Source organism: Colletes latitarsis, chromosome 10 (genome assembly GCF_051014445.1).
Source record: "Colletes latitarsis isolate SP2378_abdomen chromosome 10, iyColLati1, whole genome shotgun sequence".
NCBI classification, from domain to species: Eukaryota; Metazoa; Arthropoda; class Insecta; order Hymenoptera; family Colletidae; genus Colletes; species Colletes latitarsis.
Genome location: NC_135143.1, coordinates 16319080 through 16345430, shown reverse-complemented (window position 1 = coordinate 16345430; position 26351 = coordinate 16319080). Strand labels below are relative to the sequence as shown.

Genomic DNA, 26351 nt, shown 5'->3' with positions numbered 1-26351 from the left:
GGCCATCGCTGAGAAGGGTGTGCCACCCCCGAGGTATAACGATGAAACGAGACGGGGTGAAGCGAGGGCAAGGTGTCACCGTCCCCTTGGCGCAGCGAGGAGCACGAAACAGGCGCAGAATCGCGTCGAATCGTCCCTCGGGTCGTGTTACATGCATTAGCTAAACGGCAGCTCTGATTGGCTCCCATCTACAGCCGAGGCTTTCATCAACCCCTATTCTTCTTGAGGCCAAATCGTTGGGGTGTAACCCTGGACTCCCATCCAAGATTAGAAACAATCCCTTTATCATCGACCAAAATTGTAGTCTGGTCTCTGCGTTTCGAGGGTGCAAAAGAGGGATGGTTTTCTCGCAACACGAGTTAATCGGGGATGACAAAAACCAACTACTTTCTCGAAATTGGTAAGCATATCTCTACGATTTAAAAATTTGAACGATGGTTTCAGGAAGGAAACGAAGCACTTTAAAAACAATTTCCTGTTTCCTCGAACGACCATCTTACAAAGACGTCGATACTCGATTACATTCGAGCAGATGCAATTTCTCGACGATTCAGACAACTTCGAATTGTACGCGAGTCCAAGGCTACACACTCGACTTGTCAGAATTTTGTATCAAGAAAACTACACACACAGATATACATATACACTTATTAAGATCGCGATGAAAGCTACTCAGCTTTTCGTGCAGGCGAACGAAGCCGTGACCCTGGACGACATGTTGATTTATTTGGGCAAGTATACGAACTCCTCCTAACCTAATCTTAACAATTCTAAATGGATTTAATCAAACCCTAAAATTGTACTTTTGCAATTTGCTTTCTCCGCAATCATGTTTTCGAAATTATCCGCGACGAATTACGGCGTAAATTTTGATTTAAATCTCACGTAGACAGTTCGATACTCAATTATCTGTGAATCGCGTCCTCTTATTAGGCGAATTCGGCACGTATCAAAGGTACCTTTTCGGTCTACTGACGGTGTTCTGCTTGTTTTTGATCTTCGTGTACTTCACGCAATCGTTTCTCACCATCCTGCCGAATGAGTACTGGTGCAGACTTCCGCGGGTCGAGGGGGTGTCCGTGGAGAGATTAAAGAAGATCATGATACCCAGCTCGAAAGTGGTCCCTTACGAGGGCCATCAGTTATCCTACTCGAGATGCTGGATATACGATTTACCTGTGAAGCAGGCGCTCGCCGCGAACAAACCCGACGAAAACTGGCCGTTGAAGAAATGCAAAGCCTGGGAATATAAGCTCAGCTTGTCCGACGTGCCTTACATATCCGTCGCCGCGGAAAATAATTGGGTAACCCAACCTTCTCGGTTTACCTTTTCTTGCTAATTTAAAAAATTATATTTTACGAGAGTTTCTCTGTTTTTTATATCATTTCTGCTTCCATTTTCCAGGTTTGCGACGAAGATTATAAAGAAACGCTCGCCCTAAGCGTCTTCTTCGTGGGCTCGGTTTGCGGAGGTCTGGTGTTTGGCTGGTTGGCCGACAAATATGGCCGAATACCGGCTCTAGTCAGCACAAACATGTTAGGATTCATCGGCGGCTTCACCACCGTGTACATCACCAACTTCCCGCAGTTCTGCATCTGCAGATTCATCGTCGGATTAGCTTACGACAACACCTTTGTGCTCGCTTACATACTCGTTCTGGAGTACGTTGGTCCAAGATGGCGCACCTGGACGGCGAACATGTCCTATGGAATATTCTTCACCGTCGGCGGCGTGTGCTTGCCGTGGATGGCCCATGGGGTCGCCAATTGGAGGAATCTCGCGTTGGTGACATCCATTCCATTGGCCTCTGCCGTCGCCGCGCCATTCCTTCTTCCCGAAAGCGTCAGGTACTCTTCTTTGGACCCTTTCCAATCTTGGGTGTAGAGATTTTTAGGAAGTCTGCTCCTTTTTAATATTTTTGAAACACCTAGTAACGTTTCTAAGACCCTTCGTTTGCATCTATGCTAAATTCTTTTTGGTGGAAGGTGGCTGATCAGCGTGGGCAAGCTCGAGAAAGCTTTGAAGATCATCACCAAGATCGAGAAGGTGAACGACGAAGAGATACCGCGGGATGTCTATGAGGAGTTCCTCAGCGATTCCATCCAGACTTCAGAAGCATTTGCTGCGGAAAGCCACACGATATTCGACCTCTTCAGGACCAAACGCCTGAGGTATTAGACGGCATTTAAACACTCATAAGCTCAGAGTATACATATATAGAAATAGGTGATCGATCGAGTGCTTGTGAGAGAACTATTGAGCGTGTGTCCCTCTGCTAGCCACCTACACGATTCACGACCTTCGCAGAAAGATGATGCTGTTGCTGACGGTGTCCTGGGGCATGATTCAGATGGTCTACGACGGCCACATCAGGTGTTTGAACAGCCTGGGCATGGACCTGTTCACGACTTTTACCGTCGGTTCGGCGACAGAGCTGCCAGCCATGGTACTGATCACTTACACCCTCGACATTCTGGGTCGACGATGGATGCTGTTCGGCTCGGTGATCATCTCTGGTGTATTCAGCCTGTGCGCGTCCAGCATGGCTCTGGGCGTCGGTTTCGCCACGCTAGCGTTGTGCAGCAGATTCTTCATCAACGTGGCCTCGAACATCGCTATGCAATACGCCGCTGAGCTGCTGCCTACGGTGATCCGGGCGGAGGGGGTAGCTTTCATCCACATCATGGGATACGTCACGTCTATCTTCAGCCCCTTCATCGCCTACTCCAACAGGGTCATGCATAACCTGCCGATGATCATTCTGGGGATTAGTAGCCTTTTCGCCGGGACTATTTGCCTGTTTTTACCGGAAACTCTGATGGAACAGTTGCCGCAGACGTTGATGGTAAATTCGCCATCTTTGGCGAAAGGATACTTGGCCGTGGAATGATATGATTCTCTGTTCAGCGAGTTTTATTTGTTTTGAACAAGGAAGGAGAACTATTTGGAATCGACCAAAAATTCTGGACAAATCCGTTCTCGCAAAAGGAGCCCGTGGAGCTGGAAGGACACCATCTACACGCGAAACGTCCAGCCTCGCGACCGGCGATACTGCGCAGCAGCATGGTTTCCGGATATCTGGGCAACAGGAGAAGGCTGGAATCCATAATCCTAAGAAGGGCGAACGGTTTCATCAGGTCTGATCCCAGCAATTCGTTAACAGTCGTCTCGCCCTTCGAGCACCTCAAACAGCTCAGGAGAAGGCCCAAAGACCCAGACAAAAACAAGGATCGAGGCCCAAAGACCCAGACGAAACAAGCGAGAAAATAGTTTATAGCTCTGGAATTCCACTGATACAGTTCATGAATCAATTTAGAATAATCGTTGAGTTAAAAGAGGATTCCTAATTGGCCGTTGGCATCTAACCAAAGGGAGTATTTTGTATAAATTATGGGCCTTTTTATTGGGTGAATAAACGGTACTAGAAAACGGAGTTTTAGTGATACTGAGTTTCAATATGGGAATTTTTATTAACTCTCACATAGGATTGTGTAATTTTCATATGCTACTTATGCATATTTTATTTAAATAAGATGATTGTTTTGTTACAGAACAGTATTCTAAAGAATTCCTGTTGTCTTGGTTTGGAGATGACAAAGGCACGAGTGCAATTAATAACAATTAAATAGGTAGGAGGCGGTTCCAGAGCGACATTTAGTTAATTGTCGAAATTAGCGACAACACAAGTCCGACACGTGGTCCCGTTTAGCGCCGACACGTTCCCAAACTCGAATTTCGTTTCCTTTTCTCTGAAAACACATAAATCCACGCGGCGACGGTCTTTTCTTCTTGTTTCAAAGACGTTGCCTCGCGCCGTGGGTGGTTGACTAAGAAAAGAACACGGTCAAAGAGGGTAATAAACTCGAGTCCCGTTGCAAATTCGGCGTACAAAACTTTTTACCGTTCCATTTAGAATTCTCAAATCATTCAGGCTACTGTTTCGAATCCCCATCGTCGATCGTCGTCTTTTTAAAATTTTCACACGTTCCGATCGTATCTAATTTCACGGGGACAAATCGTCTGTTTCGTGTTTGGGAGTTTTAGCGCCGTTACTCGATCTTAGGAAATTTGGTTCCATCAGGGGGGTAAAACGGGTTCTTTGGTGAAGCCGCTTCTTCAGTTTACCGAAGGAAACTCGAGACAAATTCATGCCTCGTCACTCGACACGACTAATGGATCCATAATGACCGGACACACCCACGTTCGCCATCCATGCGGAAAATGTGGAACTTCGGCCTCGTTTCATAACGCTTCCTCGGTGGCACATGGCGTCGCCATTTTCTATTCTTACTACTTATTCGTGGGGATTCTATTATTGTTTATTTATAATCATTTACATCGATCTGTGTTAATTTGATAATTGCTTGACCTCACCTCCCATTGAGACTCCAAACTTAATATCTTATTTTTTTTAATATCGAGCAATACGAAAGTTTGAAATTAAACCAACAATTTAACGAAACATCCGCGTCGCGACGACCCCCGGAAACCATCGTCCTCGAGTTCCTCGCGGGCCAAGGCGAGCACGGAGAAGTTTTCCGTATTTCAAGGCGGAACGGTCGAGCGTTGACAGCGCGAACGAGCGTTGCTCGTAAATGCGAGATTGCCTGGCCGCTTTTACGAGCTTTCTATCGCGTTTTCGGGATTATTTGAGAAAATGGAATCCTTTTCGAGCGACTCTGTAAGTACGTGCGCGGCGCCGTGGAAAAATCCGTCTGCAGGGATGCGGAATAGCGGGCGAGGGTGGAGCGGACGACCGATGGAAGGGGGCGGTTTTGTGAAATGCAAACCAGCTGGAAAATCGTAAAAGGCGAAAATGTAACGAACGTAATCGGGCCTGGTGGCCGACGATGGGCGTTGCAGTGAGAGCGCTGGAAAATCAGGGAGGGTAAAACGAGATACCCACCCCCATTGCAGACATACGTCGACCGTTTTATTGCGCGGCGCGTTCTCCAAGAAGGTCTCGTAAAAGGACCGCGAGCTGTAAAAGTTCCGTGGAGGGCAGAGTCGTGGTGTTCGTTATCCGTCGTACTTTGTCGTTATCGCCCTTCGACCTTTCTCCACGGTTTCACCCTAATGACCCGTGGGCGAGGAAAATCGGCCCGGAGCGAAACGCCTTTCACATTTCTTCTTTGGTCGCATTTTGGGTAAATTGTGTTCCGTTGCGCTTAAGTTGAGAATAATAATCGTGAAGTCTAACAGCGTTTTCTCGAAAGTACAGAAAAACTACAGAATCCACTCAATATGCAAAAATATAAGAAATACGTAAGATACAAATTATTCAGGGGACAACCCTCTACGAAGTTTTCATTTCGTTAATTCTATTAACAAAAATATTCATAAGTGTTGGAATATGGAAATTCGAGTATAGGGCTGATCGCGACATCTGTGTTATTATACAATAGACATTGTATTGGTGCCATCTAGGCTTTATACAAGTGCTGTGCACGTTGTCAACCTCTCTGTACAGTCTTATATCGGTAGCTAAAGCGAACGCGTCTTATAATTAGCGTGATTTTCAGTTCTTCTTAACTTAGTGCACGAATACAAATAGGAATAACTGTATATAGAACAACTCTGATGCTGGAGAAAAAGTTTCTGTTAGATTTCTCACTCGAGCTCGATTCCGCAGCCCCCGGAATCCGACGCGTAAACTGTTAGCAACTAAATTCTTCTCACACGGAAGAGCGTTTCGACCAGGAAGACAACGGAAAAAGAATGCAGAGTTGTTCCAAGAGCCCGCGGGAGCCGGTCTCAGTCGAGTTTCACATCGAACCGTGTCTTCGAATCCCGGCTTTTGCTCTGGAATCGAAGTACCGGAAACCGTCGATCCTCCATTTTGGCGAACGGCGCGCGGCAACGAAAAATCGGAAGGTCGGGGGCAGTAAAACGGCGAACGGAATTGCGCGCTGGCAATTTCGCCCGCAATCTTGGAGTTTCGAGGTCGATCCGGCAGCTCTATTCTTTTCCCTTCGACGAAAGAACCGTACCGCGGCAACAGGAAAGACAATAAACGACCGACGGTGGAGAAAAACTGCATCTCGCGGCGGAGGATCGACGGAAAGGCGAATACCCGTACGTACGAGGAAATTGCGAAAATCTTGAAGAGGCAGTTTCGCTGGGCGGAGTGGTCTGCTAAACAAACAGTAGTTGGCGAGCGAGCAATCGCGCGCGAACCCGAGGATCGTTCGAGGCGGAGGAGAAGATGATCGCTCCGGTCCGCGAGGTGAAAATTGCCGGTTTGCCACGGCGGCTTCGACTCGTTTCAGAATGCGTCTTCGGGATGGTAGCCGGCTCGGCCAAGAAAAGGCCGGCAGCAGCGTTCGGTTTTATCGACGCAAATTGCCCGGAAAGTCGGCTATCCTATCCGCACGTGTGCCCTCCGCTTCCACGGTTTCTTTTTCTCTCGTACCTCTGCAACGAGATACTTTGAAATCGTTTGTTTGCACAGGCTATGGCTCCGAAACGGACTCCCAGCCACCAAATCACGGGGGAGTCTTTTACGGTGCCCTTTCCCCTTTTTTATTTTACAGCTTCGTACGCCACGAGGTTATTAGCAAAGGCGATATTCAATCGTTTTCTGTTTCTCCATTGACTCGTTTCTATAGCTTTTGGCGTTTTCGTTTTTTAGATTATTATCTAGTTTTCCGTTCCGTGCTAATAGCGAAACATGATCATATAGACTCGCAGATTAACAAAAGTGAAAGTTACTTAAAATACCTTTAAAACATAACAAATATTATCCACGATAGTATGTATAACAAAAACTCACAAGACTTTAGAGTTTCCATCGAGTAAATGTGAAAGCGTCTATTACGAAACAACTTGGGTCGTACTTTTACTTTTAAAGACCTTGCAAATTATTGGATAATTAACTGGTGATAAAAAAAAATTTAATATCGAGACATCTCATTTTTCCAATATCGATAATTTCGACTCAGGAGCGAAATTCATTGGATTCCTTTGGCAAACATCGACGAAGCCGCCGCGCTCTGGCAAAGAGCACGCTTATTTTTAGAGAGCTTGATTAATGGTTTATCAGCGATGCAAAGGCATTTGCATGCACGCAAGAAGAATTCAATTTCTGTCCATTATTCTCGGGCCCGGTCGCGGCTCAATTTGAAAACGACAGCCAGCGTAAAAGCACGAATTAAAAGGAGTCGACGCGATAGCGGGCTACTTCTAGAGGCGATTTATGCGAACGCATAAAAGTCGACAATGCCCACCGTTCCCATTAAAATCGATGCCCGTGTCCGGTCTGCTTTACGGCCGTGTCGTAAACATTAATTAAAATAAGAAAACACCGACGCGGTTCTTAATTTTTCGGATCGTAATGTGGGTCGAGACGACGATAGCTCACGCACAACACGCTCGCGATAATGGTAATACGATTCTTTCGACGAAATTAACCTACTCCCAATGGTGTATCTTTTTTTTCTCAAAATAAAAATTCAAATCACGAAGTTGAGAATCAATGATTATCAATTGCTAAGTTTAAAGGTTCGAACCTCGCGATTTTTTACTTCTAATTAATTGCAAGATTCTTCTTGAGTTCCTTCAATTGAAATTTAACAATTTTCGAATAGTTTCCAAATTCCAAGATTCAGAGATGCAAGCTTCCAAAATTGTCATACAAAATTCTTCGATTTACAAAGCTAATTCGACTAAAGAAATTCACATACTAAGAAAAATATTCGACTGCACCGAAATTCCAGATATCAACTTATCGCTTATCAATCGTTTACATTTGGTAAATGTATACTTAACGCGCTATAAATACAGAACGGTTTTAGATGAAAGTTTCCATCGTCGCGTCGATTAATCACGGTCGTTTAATCCGGAGATTTTGTAACCGCGATAAATTCCGTCGAATTGCGGGCTTCTTCGCTAATTTCGTAGACGAACGTGACCCCCGCCATCGTCGATTCTCGTACAACGCGAATCTCGCCGCCATAAAATCGCGGCAATTACAGAGATACGGGAAAACATCGTCGATTACGGCAATTAGCCTGTTCACGGAATTGCATACTGTCACGGTTCGTGCAAGCTCGATGTAAAGCTCGCGATACACGCATTTTATTTAACCACAGGTTGTTGTATTCTTGCCCGCGTAACCGTTGCTGTTAAAACTCTTACGAAATTTGTAACATTACACTTTCTTCTGCTTTTCTCTCCGCGATCGCGTAAATAAAGAGATCACGTATACGTACGCGTTTTATCGTGCTCGCTCAAATTTAATTAGCTTTATTAACGATAATTAGGCTGGAAGCTATCGCGTCGGAATGGATTACCAAATAACTGCACGCGAAAACACTCGGTTGTGTAACGGTAACAACAACTCGTTATCGGTATCGTTAACTTAATTAAAAAATTTCAATGCATTTTTCGTTTCGACGTTGACCTTTCAACCGCCTCGCCTACCTTAATCCGTGAAAGTTTCGTAACTCGCTGTAGCTTAAAAAATCAATATACCAGTTACTCTCACTGTGGTATTGGTACACTATAGTGATTCACTATGAATGGAAACAAACTTGTTTCTTGTAAAATAAATTAAAAAAGATACTAGATTCTCGTCCGATCACCTAAGTTAAGCTATGTTGGACGCGACCAGTACTAAGATGAGTGATTGGGAAAATACTACGTATTGTTCATTTATATACGATTTTTTATATTATTATACCTCTCTATCGGTTTTGTAATTGGGCATTACTTGTTAATATTTAAAAAGATACTTCATAAATAGAAGTACACTGTAATAAACAATATTTGGTAAAATAAATAAAAGAATTCATATTATGCAATTATGCATTTTATGCATATTATGGAATTCTTGAGAATTTCTTCGTATAATACAAATGTGAACCGGGGCATCCCCATTTTAATACCGAGTAGTTGTTTATCCGGGATTAACGCAAAATTTATGGAAACTCCGGAGTCGGAAAAATAGGGAAAAGATCCGCAAACTGTTCTCGTTTACACCCTCGCGTCATAGCGCGGTCGAATAACGGTGGGGCGACAAGAATAACATCGCCATCCAAGGAAAGAGTCCCACCGCGCGTAGTACATTACGTATTGTGTGCTTACAGTTTATAGGGCGATGCGTGGCTGCTGTACGCTGGTTTGCAGGACGATCATCCCCCTGCAGTTAACTCAAATTGCATTATGGGAGGGCTGGTCGCGTTCTGGGGCCGATTGCGGGGTGGGCTCGAGCAACCCCCGGCGATCAGGGGGCATAGTAACACTGTGTACTTTGCAAACATAACGTATTTGTACGCGCTCGAATACGCTTCATTGTTATCGATCACGAGCAATCATAATCGCCGCGATAATGCAACGAAGATCTTCGACGACAAAACTAATTTTCCGCACCGGAACGCTAATGTCGCGCTGTCACGCGCCCCAAGAACTCCTCCTGACTCTCAATTTGTTTGATTTATCGCTCGTGTAATCATACGGTTTCCAGAAATTAGTTTTTCTACTCGAAAATAAGGAGAATTTTCATCCAATTGCAAATTAAATTTCATAACTTCATAACCATTTCTGAATTATTTCGCTAGCATTTTCTACGCACGATGATTCGTTAATTTCAATTGGTTAATAACTTCATTGTCGACACGAGTGCACACGTGTGTAACGCGTCCACGGGCCCGGATCGGGACTATTTGTTTAATAGAGATTATTGTGTTGGACGTCGGGACGGCGAATTGAAATCAAATGACACGTGACGCCCTTCGCCAACGATAGCCTCTTTGTGCTCTCCCGTAGACTGGATCGCACAAGGCGATCTTGTTACCGCGGTTCGTGATCGATCGTCTTTCCGATACCACTCGGAAATCTAATAAATCGGCAAATTTTAATTGTTACTCGACCACGAGGCCCTCCAGTCACGGAACATTGAGTTTTACAGGCCGTATTAGGGAGCTTCCGAGAACCTGGATGATGGCTTATGACGAGTCTAACATAGCTTTTGCATACAATATATTCTTTTCCCCCAAGTACAATATATTCTTACGTATTCTTAAAAATTATCTATTTTTAAATTCTGATGTCATTCCAAACTTGCTCGACTTGAGACAATTTCTACCCTATTTTCCTACTGGAATATTTACTCGATAATTCTCTCGTATGCAAGACTTTGATATTCCAAGCTGAGAATAATAATTTTTCACCCCAGTCGAAAGTTATTTAAAAATTTCCACGCGATGGCGAAAACCAATATATTCGTCATTCGGTCACGGCGGTTTCCGGCCCCGGGGAAAAAAATGAAAAAAGTGCACCGCCCACTTTCGAAACGCCAGTCCATCATTCCCTAAAAGAGTCTAAAAAAGAAAGCGTTACCAATACGACGGAGCTTCTTAAGCCGATCGCCGGAAGAACGGTTTTATGGTTCGCAGGCTGACAGCTTTCGGGAACGGGTTCTCTTGGTCCCGTCGACGACTCCATGGCCGCGTTCCTCGCGGAGGGCGCGGCGGAGGGATGCGCTATGAAGTGCCAAGAGTTGCACTTACGTCGTTCGACGTGTATGCATCTGCCTCCGTTCGCACGAGCCATCATTTTATCCGCTCAACTTAACGCAACGCCCGTTTACGCTCAAGTTACGAGCATAACTTCTCACCCTCCCAACCCCTCTCTTTCTCTCTCTTTCTCTCTCCGTTTCCGTTCTCGTCTATCTTAAGGGTACGTTTTATGAACTGTACTTTATGAATTTGTCGAAGAGCGCCTCGAACGTGCTGTCGTTAACGCGCCTCCAGCATCGACAAAGAACGACCGCCATCTTGTCTTTCACGAGACGTTCTCGCAAATACGAGAGGATTAGTCTTTTTACCTTCCTAGACCGTTATCGAATACGATGACGAGGTAGAGTTTGCTATCTGAGTTTGAGATTACACGATTATCGAACAGGGTTAAGAGAAAGGGGTTGTTTTTTATTAATTCTTGGATTATTTTAACCCTTTGCACTCGGAGACTTTTCTTCGATCACCTCAAGCACACTTTTTTACGAAATAGATAGTAAATTTTGTCCTATATAATCACTTTAAAACAATAATATCGTTGTGTTTTCTTGGAGGGTACATCCAAATTTGCTGGATGTCCCTTTATAGGGGATAGCCGAGTGCAAAGGGTTAATATGCTTAAGATTGCGATGCTTAGATAAAATACACATCGAAATATTCATTTGCTTGAACCTCACTCCCCTTTAACGGAACTATCTTAAAAATTGAAGAGCAAAATATTTAAGAATAATAAAAAAGAAAATTAATGCACATGATGTTGACCCAATCTTAAAACCAGTATAAAGCAATACGATAATAGGAGATAAGGGGAAGCAGAAAACAAGAGATAATTTTCGAATGAGTGACTTTGTTCGACGAGTCGGAAAAAAGGCAGATGGCACGCGCTCGTCCCTAATTCGAAGCAGATTTTCAAGGGGGGGCATAAATCGAGAGCCGTGTCGCGCGACACTCTTTTACCCCGGTCCCTTATCTGCCGCCGTATTTTCGCCGAAAGCTACGGTCGCGATCGACTTTTAAAGGTGGCTCCTCCGCGCGCATCTGGCGCGATCGTCTCTTCTTCGCCGCGGACCGAAGGGACTCGGACCCTGTTATCTCGAACACGCCCGTTGTCGAAACATTTAACGTTACTACCCCGGGGCCCCGTACACGCGATTCGGAGGGAACCTTTGATTTCGACCGAACCGGGGAAAAACACGGCAGAAACGAAATTCCCGTCTCGTGGAACACCGTGTTCCCCGGTTCGCGGAGGCAATTAAATTTCCTACGAGACCCATGGGCTTGTCTTTCTGCGATACCCGGCCTCGACGTCCGACCATTTTATCGGATCGAAACATTTTTGTCCAGCTGAGACGAGTCTCGATAGAACGAAAAATTTGAGAAATGATTGGTCGCGACACGTGTCAAAGAAAGATTTGGAAGTAATGGGAACTTCGAAAAGTAGAAAACTCTTGATATAGACGATTTGATTCGAAATAAAACCAAAGTAATAATCTTTATTCAAATCCAGTTGTGGATTAATTATTCCCCCCACGTGAACATTCATTCGACTATTGTACGAGGCAATTTTTCTTTTATTTCAAAGAAGCAACGTTCCAGGCCCCGTCGCTCTACTGAGCTGTTATTTTTCCATTATTCGCCATTATTACCAGCCATTACACCGCCGTGGTCTCGGTCTTTGTTGCGTTCTCGTCGACCTGGATATTTTCTTTATTGGCTTTAATGTTATCTGCAAAACTCGCCACCTGGCTCCGACTAACGGTGTATCGCTTTCAGGAGGTCGTCGCGAAGGGTTCCAGCGGGCCCTCCTTGGAATAATATTTTCACAACACCGAGACCTTGTTTACAATGTCAACGTCGGACCGCCGGATTATTCGGGGTGGCTGTCGGGATCGCTCTTGGGCGCCATTAGGTTACCAAAGTCGCGAAAACTCGCAGACATTTTATTTTCGAAACGTCTGAAATCGGTCTGAAACTTTTTACGAGGCCACCAATCCGAGGAAGAAAAGGAATTTACTTAAATTTTCGTTTGCACCCCTTTACTCTTATAAATCACCCATAATAACTCTATACTGGACAATCTAACATAAAATTACTGTTTACTTTGCGGAGGACGCAAACAAGTTTTGTAGAAATTGTTCCTAGACACGCGTTTCCGCGCCAGGCTCGTTAAGCGCTTCGAGACGTACTCGAACGATGGAAAATCCGTGGCGACGTCTCCATAGATCACCGCTTCCTAACGAGCCTTTCGATCGAGCCTGTTAATTGAGCGCGTCGTTTCCAGAATTTCCACGATCGTTCGTCACCGGTCGGAGATCGAGGCTCCCGGGGAAACCGAGGGGTCGAAGCAAAAAAAGGAACGTACAGAGGAAGAAGAAAATCAGCTGGAACGAGGGAAAGAAGTTTCCGCGACGGGGGAAAGAATAAAGTCTCGGGTAGAGAGAGACGGAGGATCAATTCCAGGCAATATGTAGAACGATTTCTCTCCGCTCGTGGATATCCGTCGTCTGGAGGGGCGAGTAACGAGAATTCACGTAGCAAACGGCATCCCTCTGCTTGCCTACCCGCGTGTATTCTTTATTCCGACGATTTATTCCCTGTCATTTTTCCGAGGTCCGCCGAGAGGGGCGAAGAAGGAAGTCGCGAGTCGGAGGGAAAGGCAGGCCATCTTCTCGCTCGAAAGAAGGTTTTATTGGGCTTTTTATGGGGCGAATAAACGGCCCCGTTACGCGGATTTGCATGAGACTTGTTCCGTGATTCACCGACGCTCGTTTCGCTTCCGTTTCGCCCTCCCGGGGGCTGCGGCTGCGAAGCGACAATTGGAAGGATAAGGGAAGAAACGCGGAGAAACACGGTAAGGAAGCAGCTACGCCGTATGTGTTGGCCGTTCGAGGTCACTGAAAACCTCCCCCCCACCACGCTCTTTAGGTTTTATACATATTTCCTGTGATTTCATACGATATTGGGTGGGTAGATCACACTAATTTTATGCTAAATAAACGACTGAATCTCGACAGAAAATTTGGGACAAAAATAAGAATCCCTAGCTCGAAACCATTTAGTAAACACTCCATAAATCTCAATTTTGCTCTTTCTAACCAACATAAGTTACGTTAATAAGAGAATATTGCGAGACTAATACGATACTATTATTATTACCGTATCAGTAGCAACGAATAACATCGCTGTTAACAAATTATCCGAGCAAAAAACGAATTCGTGTATGTTTACGTGCGCTCTGATCCCAGTATTTATCGTCTCTCGCGTTTGTTTGCAACCAAGCGACGTTATTATTTTCGCGGGGCCTCGTCGACGTCGGTTGCAAATTAAAGGGTCAATTGATATTACGCTCGTTCCCCTCGCCCGAATATAAATTCCCCGAGAATCGACGAGGAAACGAGAAAGAAGAGAAACGCGATCGAAAGAGACAGAGAATGGCGGGGGGGGGGGGGGGGGGGGGGAAGAGGCTCGAAAGGAAGAAACCGGGGGCCGCTATCGGGCCTAGGGTAGCTGATATAATTATGATGAAACGTTGCGGAATGGCGTATTAGATTATCGCTCGTTCCGGTTCACGGCCAGCGGGCGGCGGTTCTTAATTAATTTGTTAACGGTTCGGGCGACTCAAATTACCTAATTAACGTCGCGCACGTACGTAGTCGGCTGCGAAGAGGGAGCTTCGCATCGGGCAATTTAGTTTACCAGATACGCGCAACCTCGGCTGGATTGTTTTCGACGATGGCGAGATGAATTTTGCAACAACAAAACGCCCTTGTTTTCCGTCGTGCAAACAAAAACGGAACGAAGTTCCATAAGCGATGGAAGAGCTAACAATCTGGTCTTTTGAGGTCAAACACGGAAGTAAGAATATTTCTGAGGTTTAAATTCGAGTCTAAAACTATAATATTAAAGATTAAAGTCTCCATTTTATAACCACCCTTAACCCTTAACTTCTATCTCGTTACAGGTTCTTGATGTCAAGTTTCCAAATCGTGAGGCTACTCACTTGCCATCAAGTCATATATGTACATATATTAAAATCAACACACTTTTCCATTCACGAGGTATTCGTAAAACAAATCTATTTATATATTTTTTTATATATTTTTCGCGGCTATACCTCATACGAACAAATTTAAATAAAATTAAATAGTATACGTTTGAAAAATTATTTAGGATTAAATCGTACGTCAAGGGGTTATTAACTTAAAAGTTGTTCAATATTTTCATTTTTACTGATTTGTACGACTTTTTTAATGAACTTCGAATTAGAACGGTTTTAATATTTATGACGGCGCGTGTGTTTCGAGATATTATGGGAAACCGCGAATAGAAAGGATGCGAGAAAGGGTTTCCAGGGCGTCTCGAAAGAGGAAGAGAATCGAGTCCGGTCCGAATGGCGCGAAGAAACGGAATTAATTAGCATTTGCTCGCAGTCGAAGGACCGGAGTAATATTCGTCAATGGCACTACGGCCCCCAGGGGCCAAGACAGAGGAACGAGAGATGTGTTAAAACGTATTCTAATGCGTGAATGCGTGCGTGCTAGGCCGCGTGAGCGTGTGCACGATGGTTTAACAAGGGTCTGACAGGCTCGTTGCCGTTGTTATTTATCGGTTATGTCGGCGCATCTCCCATCTCGACGAGAGAGACCTCTTTCCTTTCTCGTCCTTCCCACTTCCTCCGTTTCCCTCTCACTCCACCATCTTGCTTCCCTTATACGTCTCTCTCCCTTCCTCTTCGCACGTGTAGCACTTCTGTGGCCGTAGTCGGACACCAGTAGCGTAAACAGGCCTCCGCGATCGAGGAAACGCGAACTGAAAATGCCGGGAAAAATTTCACCGCTGCCTACAGCGCCATCTTTCAAATATGGACCACGTTCTAGAAAAAACATGCTCGATCGAACGTATGTACGTTGCGAATTCTTACGAACGTCTGCTGCAAACAACGTGGGGGGGGGGGGGGGGGGGGGGGATAGATATTGCTTTTGGGACGCGTGTAGAATTTTTTTGATTCTGATTAATAATTTCGTCCATTGGAATTAATTCAAAACTGTAATGTTTTAAACTCCTTATTGTATCGAGATACATAATTCAAAGGCATGCAATGACAGATTGGTTAAGGGTCCCCCCTCTATTGGTAAAAAAATCCATTATTTGACATTTCTAGGAATGAGATTCCCCACTTAAAATCTCAAACTTAATAAAAAAAAACAAAGAAAACAGTTCAGAATTGAAAATTTAATATTCTCGGAATTATAATACAAATAATTTTCTGCGTATGCCTTTTCAAGCTTCACTATTCCCCTGTGTTTTTCTAATAAAGCTTCCACTTTGGACAAGTGCAAACAGTCTTAAAATAATTAGATCTCAGTCTATCGAGTCTCACTACAGATTCATTTGGAACATTAAGATCGTGAAACGAAGATATCTTCTATAAATATAAAAATTTCTCATGAAAAGTGCGGAATATCGGTGAATCGAATTTTTCTTATCGAGAGAATCGCAGAGGCTACGCCATTGTGGACGAGAGGTGGCTTATGGAGATGGCGATGCTGGACTCGCGCGTTCTCCCGTGGTTTATACCGCGCCGTCCGGGACGGAGAGGGTAGAGGGGTGAACTGTTAGGCGCAAGCACGTGTTAAAAACATAACCACTTACTTCAATGGGCTTACGGTTTATTTATCGCATGTTCCCACCCCCGCACAATACGTCCGAGTAATACGCTCGGTGCTGGCTCGCCGGATTCGGCCTCGAACCGTCGCTGGAAAACGACCCCGAGAAAACGTTTTCACCTATGCCGCTGAGTAATTTCGACGCCAACGAGCACCCACGACGACAGAGTTACGCGGAACGCTCGGCGTCTCGGGGTAAAAATAATTACGTAAACGGTTTCACTTCGCCGGCGCGTTGAGTGGATGTTTTCGTCGCGGAGCGTTTAATCATTCGCATTAGCGTGTCGATATCTTAATGCAGACGCCAAAAAGCTTCGTGTTAGACCTCCTCGCATTAATTCGAGCTCATTGCTTTGCTACCACGCTTATGAAAAATATTTTAGAGACTGTTAGAACTCGGAAAGGCACCATTATAATAACTATACAGAGTGTTATTAACTCTAGAACTACCAAAGCTCGTCGAAATAGGAAAGTTTCAAATATTTTTCTTGAAAACTATCCACACTATACATAGTATATAAATGTACCACTTTTAACCCTTAAGTAGATTATTAGAGCCATGTGGCCCTCCGCAAGTTTAAAATTGTTTAATATATGTCAATGTAATTATTTGAACATTTATGTACTCCTCCGTTAGTTTATTATTTTTTAAACGCGTTAAGGGAAAAGAGTCCTCTTGAGGGTTAATAAAATTTCAAATGTGTTAGTATACCTCGATGGAGGACGCTTCAGAAAATTTTTAAAAATGCAAATCCTATCGAGTTTGAATTTATAAAATTTCAAACGCTTTTCACTACGAGTGAATTCCCTGCGACCCTTGCAAGGGTTGGAAAAGTCGTGGAACGGCGTGAAAATGATGGGAAGGGCGTCCGGCGATCAGGGATTCGCATAAACGAGCGTGATATCTCGCGCCCTCGGAAATCAGAGTTAACATCAGCCGGGCAGATTTATCAGGGCGTCGTTTCCCCGTGGGAGACGTCGCGACGCTCGTTGACTGAGCACCCCCGCGGGACGAGGACCGTTCATACATGCGAATCGGGAAAATTTCACGTGCCGGAAATCGTCGCGGCGCGCTTGTAACAACAGCCATCAGCGACGGAATGGAGGTATATGGAGGTCGGTCCGACGCTCTCGTTACGGTTTTAATCGTTTCATCAACTTGTTGTTATCGCGTCGAATGTGCGGCCATTTTGCGGACGATTGGACCGCGGAACGGCCGGCTTGTTTTCTCCCCAGCGAGTTTCCCACTGGCGATTTGCGCGGAATATTCGCGGGGACGAGCTGGCCCTGGTCCGCAGACTTCATTGTTTCCATTAAAACAGCGAAAAAAAGATGTTAGTGTTCCCTCATAACAAAAAAGTTATTCGACAGTCGATTATAAACCGAGATTATTATAGGGAAATTAAAATTTTTCGAAATTAAACGACGAGCGATAGGATCAAGCGTACCGTGTATTCGAATCGTGTCAGATTACACTTTGATATTATTATGTTAATTATTTCATTAAATTTTATTGACGAAAATCGCCGTTTTAAAGTAATGAAGGAAGCAATATAACTGTTGGAAGCACGAAGTAAACTGTCGGGAATCAATTAGAGAAGAAGACAGCAGGAGGTTATTGATAACGGAATTATAATTTCAGCGCCGAGGACGATCGTTCGGGGACCTAATTCGCTTCCTCGCGATTTACGCCCGATTAAAATTGATATGTATGCCCACCGTGGCGGGTATTATCGTAACGAGAACACAGAAAAATATTAAAATTATACGCAATTATGCGCGGCTTGTCTATCAGGATCGCCCGGGTTGAAAAGAATCTTAATGGCGTACGGGCAAACTGATGATAATAATTCAGCTGATTATAGGCATTAACGAGTCGTTAAAATTGCGCAGTCTCGAATATTTGAATAACAGGAAAATAATATAACAGCGAACGTACGTAACATCGCGCGCTAAACGGCTGTTAGAATTATTCAGGCCGTCCGCGTCTTAATGGCCGCTAAACGGAACGTACACAAAAGTGGATAATATTGGCCATTAAACTACTCGACGAGTCAACGTATGGCTCACAGAAATTACGTAATATTTCATAACAAAATGTCTCCTGTGGCCCGGGAAGGGGGGGGGGGGGAGGATTGAATACTCTAACAACCAAATTTCGTAATACTAGCGTTTCCTGGGTCCCATTAACGTTCCTGGCCTTCGAACTCTTTATCCTCTAATGACGCTGGAACAACCACGGAACGAGCTATTAAAATTTTCTGGTTATCTAATTAATCTACGTACGCGATAAACTTTGCATGAATTGGAAGAAACGTACAGTTAATCGTGTACTTTGTACATGGAAGAAGCTTTCCTATGAATCGATCATCAAAACATTATAACAGTTAGAGTATCACGTTAAATTCGATGTTGAGTGTCAACAAAACGAACCAACGACGTTTCTCCCAATCCCATTAAAATACCTCGCCATCGAGGGCTCCATCCACCAACGTCGTAATGGTGCTAAACAACCCCGGGACGTGCTATTAAAATTCCCCGAGCAATGAACCGAAACTCCGATTAATCAAAATCCGCGACAGACGCAACCGGGGAAAACGCATTTCCACGCGATACGATCGGCAGGTATTTCGTGGAAATTGACCCCTGTCGTAACAGGACTCTCTGTCCCCGGGAACTCGCCTAATTTCGTCCTGCTATCCCTACTAGCATCTTCCCGTGTACCCCTGGTGTTCCTCCCCTGTCCAAGAAATCCCGTTGGAGGCAAGAAAAGCTAACGGTGCCCGCGAAAAGGGACAGATTTACGGCCACGGCTACCGATCTTGCGCGCCACCGGCCGCCCCGAGATCTCCGTGGATCGTGTTCGTGATCTACGAACGATCCGGGGCTGTTCGTTCGGATGGTGACTAACGACGATCGCGATCGCGCTCGAAACGAACGCGTTTCGTTTTTCCTCGCTGGTTTTCACCCCCTGGTCCCGCCGCGTCGCGGGACACCTGCGGACGCGCGGGAACCGTTATGGTCATCGGACAGAGATTCCGCCTAATAAAGACATAATTCTAGCCGATAGAATCTACAGCGGGTTCGCGCATACCGGGCATCTTTACGAGCGACTGCCTCCGCCGGCGTCTAATTCGAAAACAGATCGAATGTCGGTGCCAGGGCCCGGAGCGCCGCGCGTTTCACGATCCTTTTCCCGGAAAAAGGAACGCTTTCCGGCGATTTACGGCCTCGTTAAGGTGTCCCTCGTACCGGTGTACCAGGCCCCGAGGCGCTTTAATTCGAAATTGATTATTAAATTCACGACCGCGTAGGTGAGGCTCTTCGGTGTACTCGCTGTAACGCTGATATCTGCCGTGGATCTGACGATTCCCGCGAAAACCGCCAGACACGGATTTCAGACGATACGACGTGGGCGGAACACAAGCTCTCTAAGCTCGAAACAATTAGGACGTTCTCAAACTTTTTCACGAGGGCTCGAAGATTCAAGAGATCCGGAAATTCGAAATTTTGTCCAGCCTGGAAGAGGGGGAGGTTCTAGTTTTCAGAGAACCATCGGGAACATACGGACGTTCCGGTTTCCCGCCGCGATACTTGACAAACGATGCCCCATAATGTCCCGAATAACAGGGCACCATTGACTCGCGGCATTGTCGTACGGGACTACGTCGAGCACCGACCACCAGGAGGTCCCTCGCCACGGCCACTTACTTATTTTCCCCCATTGTTCTCGCCCCCGTCGCTCTTGCCCTTTTCCCTCGTTCCAACCAGTTTTCACGCTAGCAGTTTACGACGCTCCGTGAAACCGTGTCGCGTTTCGTTCCCTTTTGTCGAGCCCGGGGTCTATTAACCGGTCGGGAACGTCTTCTGGCTACGAGCAGACCGCTAGTTACGACTTTGTTACGCGAAATTCACCCCCGGAATCTCCGGAACGATACTTTAGAAAAGCCTGACAAGTATTAACCCTTAACGGTCCAGAAGCGTTTCAAGTTTGGTCAGAACTATTTTCCGTACGAAGAGAAATCGTAGACTGAATACATTGAAAGATATTTATTTCTTAGCGAAAATTCATTGATACATGTTGGTTTTAATCAAGTCAGCTGTGGCGATCTCTTTTCAGAGTGTTAACTTGTTTGTTTTATTTCGTTTTGATCTCCAAAGATTCTAAATATATTGAAATTTGCGAATGTATTTCAGTTTTCGCTAAAATTACAATTTAACCCTTAAGTGGATTATTGGGACCGCTGGGCCGTCCGCAAGTTTAAACAAATAATTCATTTCATTCAGTTTATTATTGTTTAATGCTTTAAAGGAAGGTTGATTTCCACTTGCCAGTTTGGTAAGAATCAACATTAAGCAAAATACTTCAGTTGAAACTGAGAGTTCACTTAAGGGTTAAATAGCAAATGGTAACTAAATTTTATGAAAGAGATGTAGATTTCATACTTTGTTAAATACAATGTATTAGAATTTAAGGACTATGATTAACTATTGCTCATACGAAGACTTGATTAAGACAACAGGCAATGCGTTCCTATTTTAACTTGGGTATGAATATGTGTGTGTCTGTGTTTATTACTGCGATGTACTAATTCTGTAGTAAAGATAGCGTTGTTCTCTCCTTTCTCCTATGATACATTTTCAGAATATAATAATGAATTTGCAATAGTAAACATTGAGGGTGAAGAATATAGCAGACTCCAATTTTTAGAAACTGCAACGATTAATGAAAAGATCGCGACAGAAGTTTTTGGTTGGAGCGATTCTCGATGGTTGGATGCTACGCCATTGTGTCGGGGCAATCGAAACGCCATTAGTACCCGGTGGCATTAAACGAGCGTGTTCTCGAAGCGGGTAGCCATCTTTCTCGGCGGCTTCCGCGGAAATTAACTACTCGCGGTGGTTCGATTCGAAATTCATTAATTTTCCGCCGGGACGCGGGTGCACACATGCCGGTCGGACCGATCACCCGCGGTGTCCGCTCGCTATTAATGCGCGGCGAGCCGCGTTTCGAAATCGAATTACACGTCGATGGAATTAGCTTCCGTCAACGAGCCGCGTCGTTGCTCTTTATTAAACGCGCGCACCTGCTCGATCGTCCTCGAGTTCGCCATCGCGTGACTCTCGATCGACGAATATTCACAAAATCTTCGCTGCAACGTTTGCAACCTGATTGGAACGCTCAAAAACACGAAAAGGTGTTGAAAGTTCCATAATTTCATTCCACAATTAATCTTATATTAATAATTTCGACGCTCTGATCATCGACTTCCACCCTCAAGCACAACGATGTAAATTTGGAGCAAATATTGCAAAATACTTTCGTCCAGTTTTCCACGAAAGCATGAGTTGTAAAACAGCTCACCCCCTCCCACGCCTGGAACGCCACCTCCGCTATGGGTCCGTGATAATATTATTCATAAACCGGTCTATTCCCGGGCTAATCGAAATCACGAGCGCCATTAAATCGCCAGGGGGGCCGCGCCCCTTAATCGCCGCTTGACAACGTTACGGGCCCGATTTGTCATCCACGAAATTGAGTCGCATCTGCACCGGTCCCGGACACGTCCGGGCCGTTCTGCTTCCGAGCACAAAGCGGAACCCGGAGAGTGTGCGCGCCACCGATCGTTGCCCGTCGGTGTGCCACACGCTCACCAAAACGATGTCGCGGTACACGGTGTCCACCAGGACAACATAATGGCAGCCAGAGCGAATATATACGGGCACGGACCATTAATATATGGCCACGGGGGCCATTGTTGCGAATTAGGTACCATTGAGCGACCTATTGTCGACGACGACAGGGGGAGCCTGGCTGCGCGCTCCGCCAACTGCGTTTTGATGAACTCTGCCGGATGATCCTCGAGCTCTCTTTGTCCCTAGTTCGTCGGGGTCGATTAATTTTCTTCGACTTCTTTCCCGTTTCGACCCTTTCGCCAGGACGGATTTAGTCGAGGGATGCCATGAGACGAATAACAATTAACTATCGCGCGACGAACGCGAGTCACTTTTGACCCGACACGCGGAACTGTTTTCACGAGTGTTGACCGGACTCTGACAGTTATTTGTCGCGGGTGTCAATCTTTTAGGTATCGTGGATCGCGTCCCTGGGGATTTTGGCCGGAAAAACCCTGGAGAAAACTTACGAAGGCTAGGTATTCCTTATCCAATAGACATAGTGGTGGAGCCAGGGAGTGGATTAAAATTTGTGTTTCTTGGATCGGGAGATTATAAACTTAAGATCTGGGTACTATGCAGAACTGTACACAATCTTTTAGGTATTGTCAAATAGAGTAGAGTTTCGTAAAGGCAGCATGTTCCTACAAATTAATAGACGATCGATATGACTTGAAAAAATTATTTGTTTTAAGAGAGTATTAATTCGTTCTCTTTTGAGAGTAATGTAATGCCCGGTGTCTACTCAAAATAAATATAAATAGTGGTAAGGGGTGATGACTCCACTATATTACGTACTGTACTCTACGATTGACTTCCCTCTGTATGTCAATTTTTATTATCATCGTTTTCCTAGTAGTCCTTCATACTACGTCGTTGTAGTCAATGAAGACACGAATTAATATTATTTTTAAAAAATATTAAAGGTTGTCAGAGACGGTACTTTAACGAAATTCTAATTTTCGACGAGACTGGTAGCGACATACATGCCCTATGGCGTATAGTTACAAATATGGGATAGCATTTTGACCGACAGTTGATATTATCCCAAATCGTACAATAGAGAAGCACAATATAAATATAGAAAATACTTCAGTTTCTATAGCATAAACTGTTACAATAAATAAAATATAAAATAGACTCACCATTTCGGTGTCACATGCAGCCTTATCGACGGGAAGTAATAAAAGATGTCGACAACATGGCGTACCACTATACAGATGCGCCATCAGCACGTTCCTTGCGTTACTAGGTGGACCGCTGCACCAACTTTCATGTTCTTTGCATTCGAATTGCAATCAGATTCTAACAGAAATATAACACAAGGTTAAGACGAATTTATTAAAGTAAATATACATACCGAATTGCTATCTAGCTATTGAACCCAAAAGTAACTTGCTAAAGATCATAATTTTACTAAGAGAGGCATAATTAACATCAAATTGAAAACAAGAAAATAGCGGGAAACGAATCGACTGTTTTTTTACGATTTTGACTTAATTAATGATCAAACGTATATTAATATTAGATACAGACACGAATAGAAAGTAAACAAGAATAGTAATAACGATTAGAAGTAATTAGATACAAATAAGTAAATTATATGAACCTTGTTAGTCAGAATACGTCGCGACACGTCCTGTCCCATCAATCTTCACAGAATAAATGACGAGTTCCAATAGGCCGACAGGTGGCGAATTAGTCGTTGGGTAGCGAGAAATCCAACCTATCATAGAAATGCAGACATATGCGTAAAGGAATCGTTTAACGTTATTAAATCTCGTATTTCTAATTTTCGACAATTATGATCAAAGCAAAAATGATATTTATAAAAGAAAAACAAATGTATTATATAGACACTAAGAAAGCCAATATATCAATCCCCATTAATTTATGTCATTACGTGATTTTAATGATATTTATTCTATGCGTCCGTTTTTCTAATTAAATATTCAAATAAATTTTATAATCGAGTATCGATCTAACGAATAGACTGCGTAGGTTATTTAATGCAATATGCAAACGTATGGTATGTATTTTATAAAACCTTGTTCATTGAATTGGTAATCCATTATACCCATGAAATACCATAGTGCTAATACTTTATATTACATACCAATTCATAACTGATTCTCCTAATTAACAATATAATGCAATAAGAAGGCTAATATCGCACATCTACGAGAGAACACTTGAGATTGCAATGGACAGTTCGCCTTTTCCACCGGTAGATGGCAAAACGTCACTTATTATTGCTTTCAAACTGTTTTTATAATTATCTTTATATAAATAAACTACTGATGTAATTGCTAAAGGCTTCGATTAATTTGGATTTTGGATTTTTTCTTTACAAAAAAAGCATACTTTATGCAATACTTCTTACTACTAAGCCTAAGTAGGTTTCCCGCGAAAACTAGTTTTAGCAAGAAACGGCAGGAAAACATCACATTAAGTAGGTTGTCTAAACATTTTGAACTAAAATGTTTCTTTTTACTGGTATTATTTAATAGATTATGTACGCAACTCAAGACAGTATCGATAATATGCGAAAAGAAGACAAGTTACAGCCCCTTTGGTAATACGAACTGTTCATTTTTAAGAAAATAAGTTGTGGACGAAACTAACCTATGGACTACCACCTCAACGATTAAGGTACTAATTATTAAATATGTATTATTGGGCTCGGAAAGTAAATTCTATGCGTACGTTATAATGGATCCGTATCTACCTAGACGATGGTAGTATCAGGTTCTATATACAACATAAAAAAAAGTTCTAGGTAATTAGTAACAAAATTTCGTCAAAAAATATTTTAATAGAGGTGTACAAACATAGGTAAAAAAGAAAAACAATCGCAATAAAAAAGGACGAATAGAATAAATCTATATTTTAGAAACAGTCTCCCTTTAATTCTACAAGTACGAAAAATTCATGATACGTATGAAGGTGTATAGCACTGCTGAAATATGTGAATGCGTGTAGGCTCCAGCTTCTCTCGGAAAGAACGCTCGATGTCTTCTGTACGAACTTCTTGTTTCAATTTTACTGACGTCGACGCGTATATGTCTTTTTTGTTTTGTCTCAAATCATATTGTTCCCCCTCTCATTGTCGCGAACTGAATCTGCTCAGAACGGATCGTGATTTATCCGTGACGTTCTGACGGTAGTTACGATCCTGAAACGTCTCGGAGCAAATCGCTCCTGTACGTTCTTTCTGGGCATCGCATCAGAGAACTTTGTTTCTTAGGCGTCCCAAACTCGCTATTTCCGTTTCCAACACATCTCCGCGCTAAACGACGGTAATAAAAACATGAAGTCAGGCATAAAGTATAAACAGAAAGTAAAATCATTAATTCCTTTTAATACCTGTAAAAATTCTGGTGGTTTGCGAGTAAATCCTACGCCAGCCGGCGTGCCGGTTAGAATTACGTCCCCAGGTAACAGAGTCATAAATCTGGAAAGCGTAATTGCATAATCAATTTCCCATGGCCACAGAAGTTGACATTTATGCGTTATTTTTAGCAACGAATTGCTGCAGCATTATACGGTCGTCTATAACGTTCTATAACTGCAAATCATTGTCTCCATACGTACTGTGAAATGTAAGCAACAATCTCGTGGGGTTTAAAGATCAATTCGCTAGTGTTCCCGTCCTGCTTGATGTTGCCGTTCACCCACGTTTTCACAGACAAATTGTTGATGTCGCATACGGCCTCCTTGGTGACGACAGCCGGTCCCAAAGGGCAGAACGTGTCCATCGCTTTACCGATTAGAAATTGGCCGCCGTTTCTCTTCGATTTCTGCCAATCCCGCGCCGTAATGTCTTGGGCCACTGTATAACCGAAAATACAATCCTCCCCTTCGTCATTGTTCAGTGCTTTACACTTTTTGCCAATTACTATCGCAAGTTCAGCTTCCCAGTCGACTTTCTGCAATAAAAATTACAAGAGATCCATCAATAAATATCAGAATAAACAATACTGACCACTAACAAGGGGATTAATATCGTATAGATACCAAATAATAAGTTGTTTTTATTGTGCATTTAATACTGATTAGACTTTATTTGTTATGATTGATACAAGTGCTTTGATATCTTTCAGTATATGTGATTTAATGTTAAACAGAGAGTGTAAATAGCTAAATAATTAGGTAACTCAATTGATAAATAATTTCTCTCCTCTCACATGGAAAGTATAGATAAGATCAATAAGATCCCAGAAGTGAAAGCTCGGTTATGCAGTAGTGAATGGCGATTAGCCACATACGATTATCGCTTAGGTCTATAGTCTACCTATATCGTCCCATACTTTTCAAAAGGAAGACTATGAAGGGATAACAAGAACTCACGTTGAATCGATTCAAAAGATCTTATTTAACTTGTTAAACTATGCATGTTTCTATTATTAACTCTCGAAAGCCCGTTAACACGTTACATAATCGACTCGACTAAATATAAGCGGTCACGGCTAAGTGGAGAGAGTCCGACGTGGA

General features: G+C 43.7%; 2 protein-coding genes across 4 annotated transcripts in view; one reads left to right on the top strand and one right to left on the bottom strand.

The window, feature by feature from the left end:
* Positions 1–26351, bottom strand: part of LOC143346523 (oxaloacetate tautomerase FAHD2A, mitochondrial) — a 96418-nt gene that overhangs the window by 60842 nt on the left and 9225 nt on the right. For 2 of the 3 annotated variants that reach the window (XM_076774683.1, XM_076774685.1), the window contains 4 exons: positions 25452–25786; positions 25224–25311; positions 23467–25146; positions 23003–23162 (listed from right to left, as the gene is read on the bottom strand). In XM_076774683.1, coding sequence (XP_076630798.1) covers positions 25084–25146; positions 25224–25311; positions 25452–25786 — 486 coding nt within the window. In that variant the 3' untranslated portion in view covers positions 23003–23162; positions 23467–25083. The remainder of the gene's footprint in view (positions 1–23002; positions 23163–23466; positions 25147–25223; positions 25312–25451; positions 25787–26351) is intronic. The other variant, XM_076774684.1, reaches the window with a different exon arrangement.
* On the top strand, positions 662–3271 carry LOC143346010 (organic cation transporter protein). Its single transcript, XM_076773718.1, has 6 exons — positions 662–735; positions 890–1304; positions 1406–1848; positions 1987–2172; positions 2309–2846; positions 2933–3271. The coding sequence occupies exons 1-6, from the start codon at positions 662–664 to the stop codon at positions 3269–3271; spliced, it is 1995 nt and encodes a 664-aa protein (XP_076629833.1).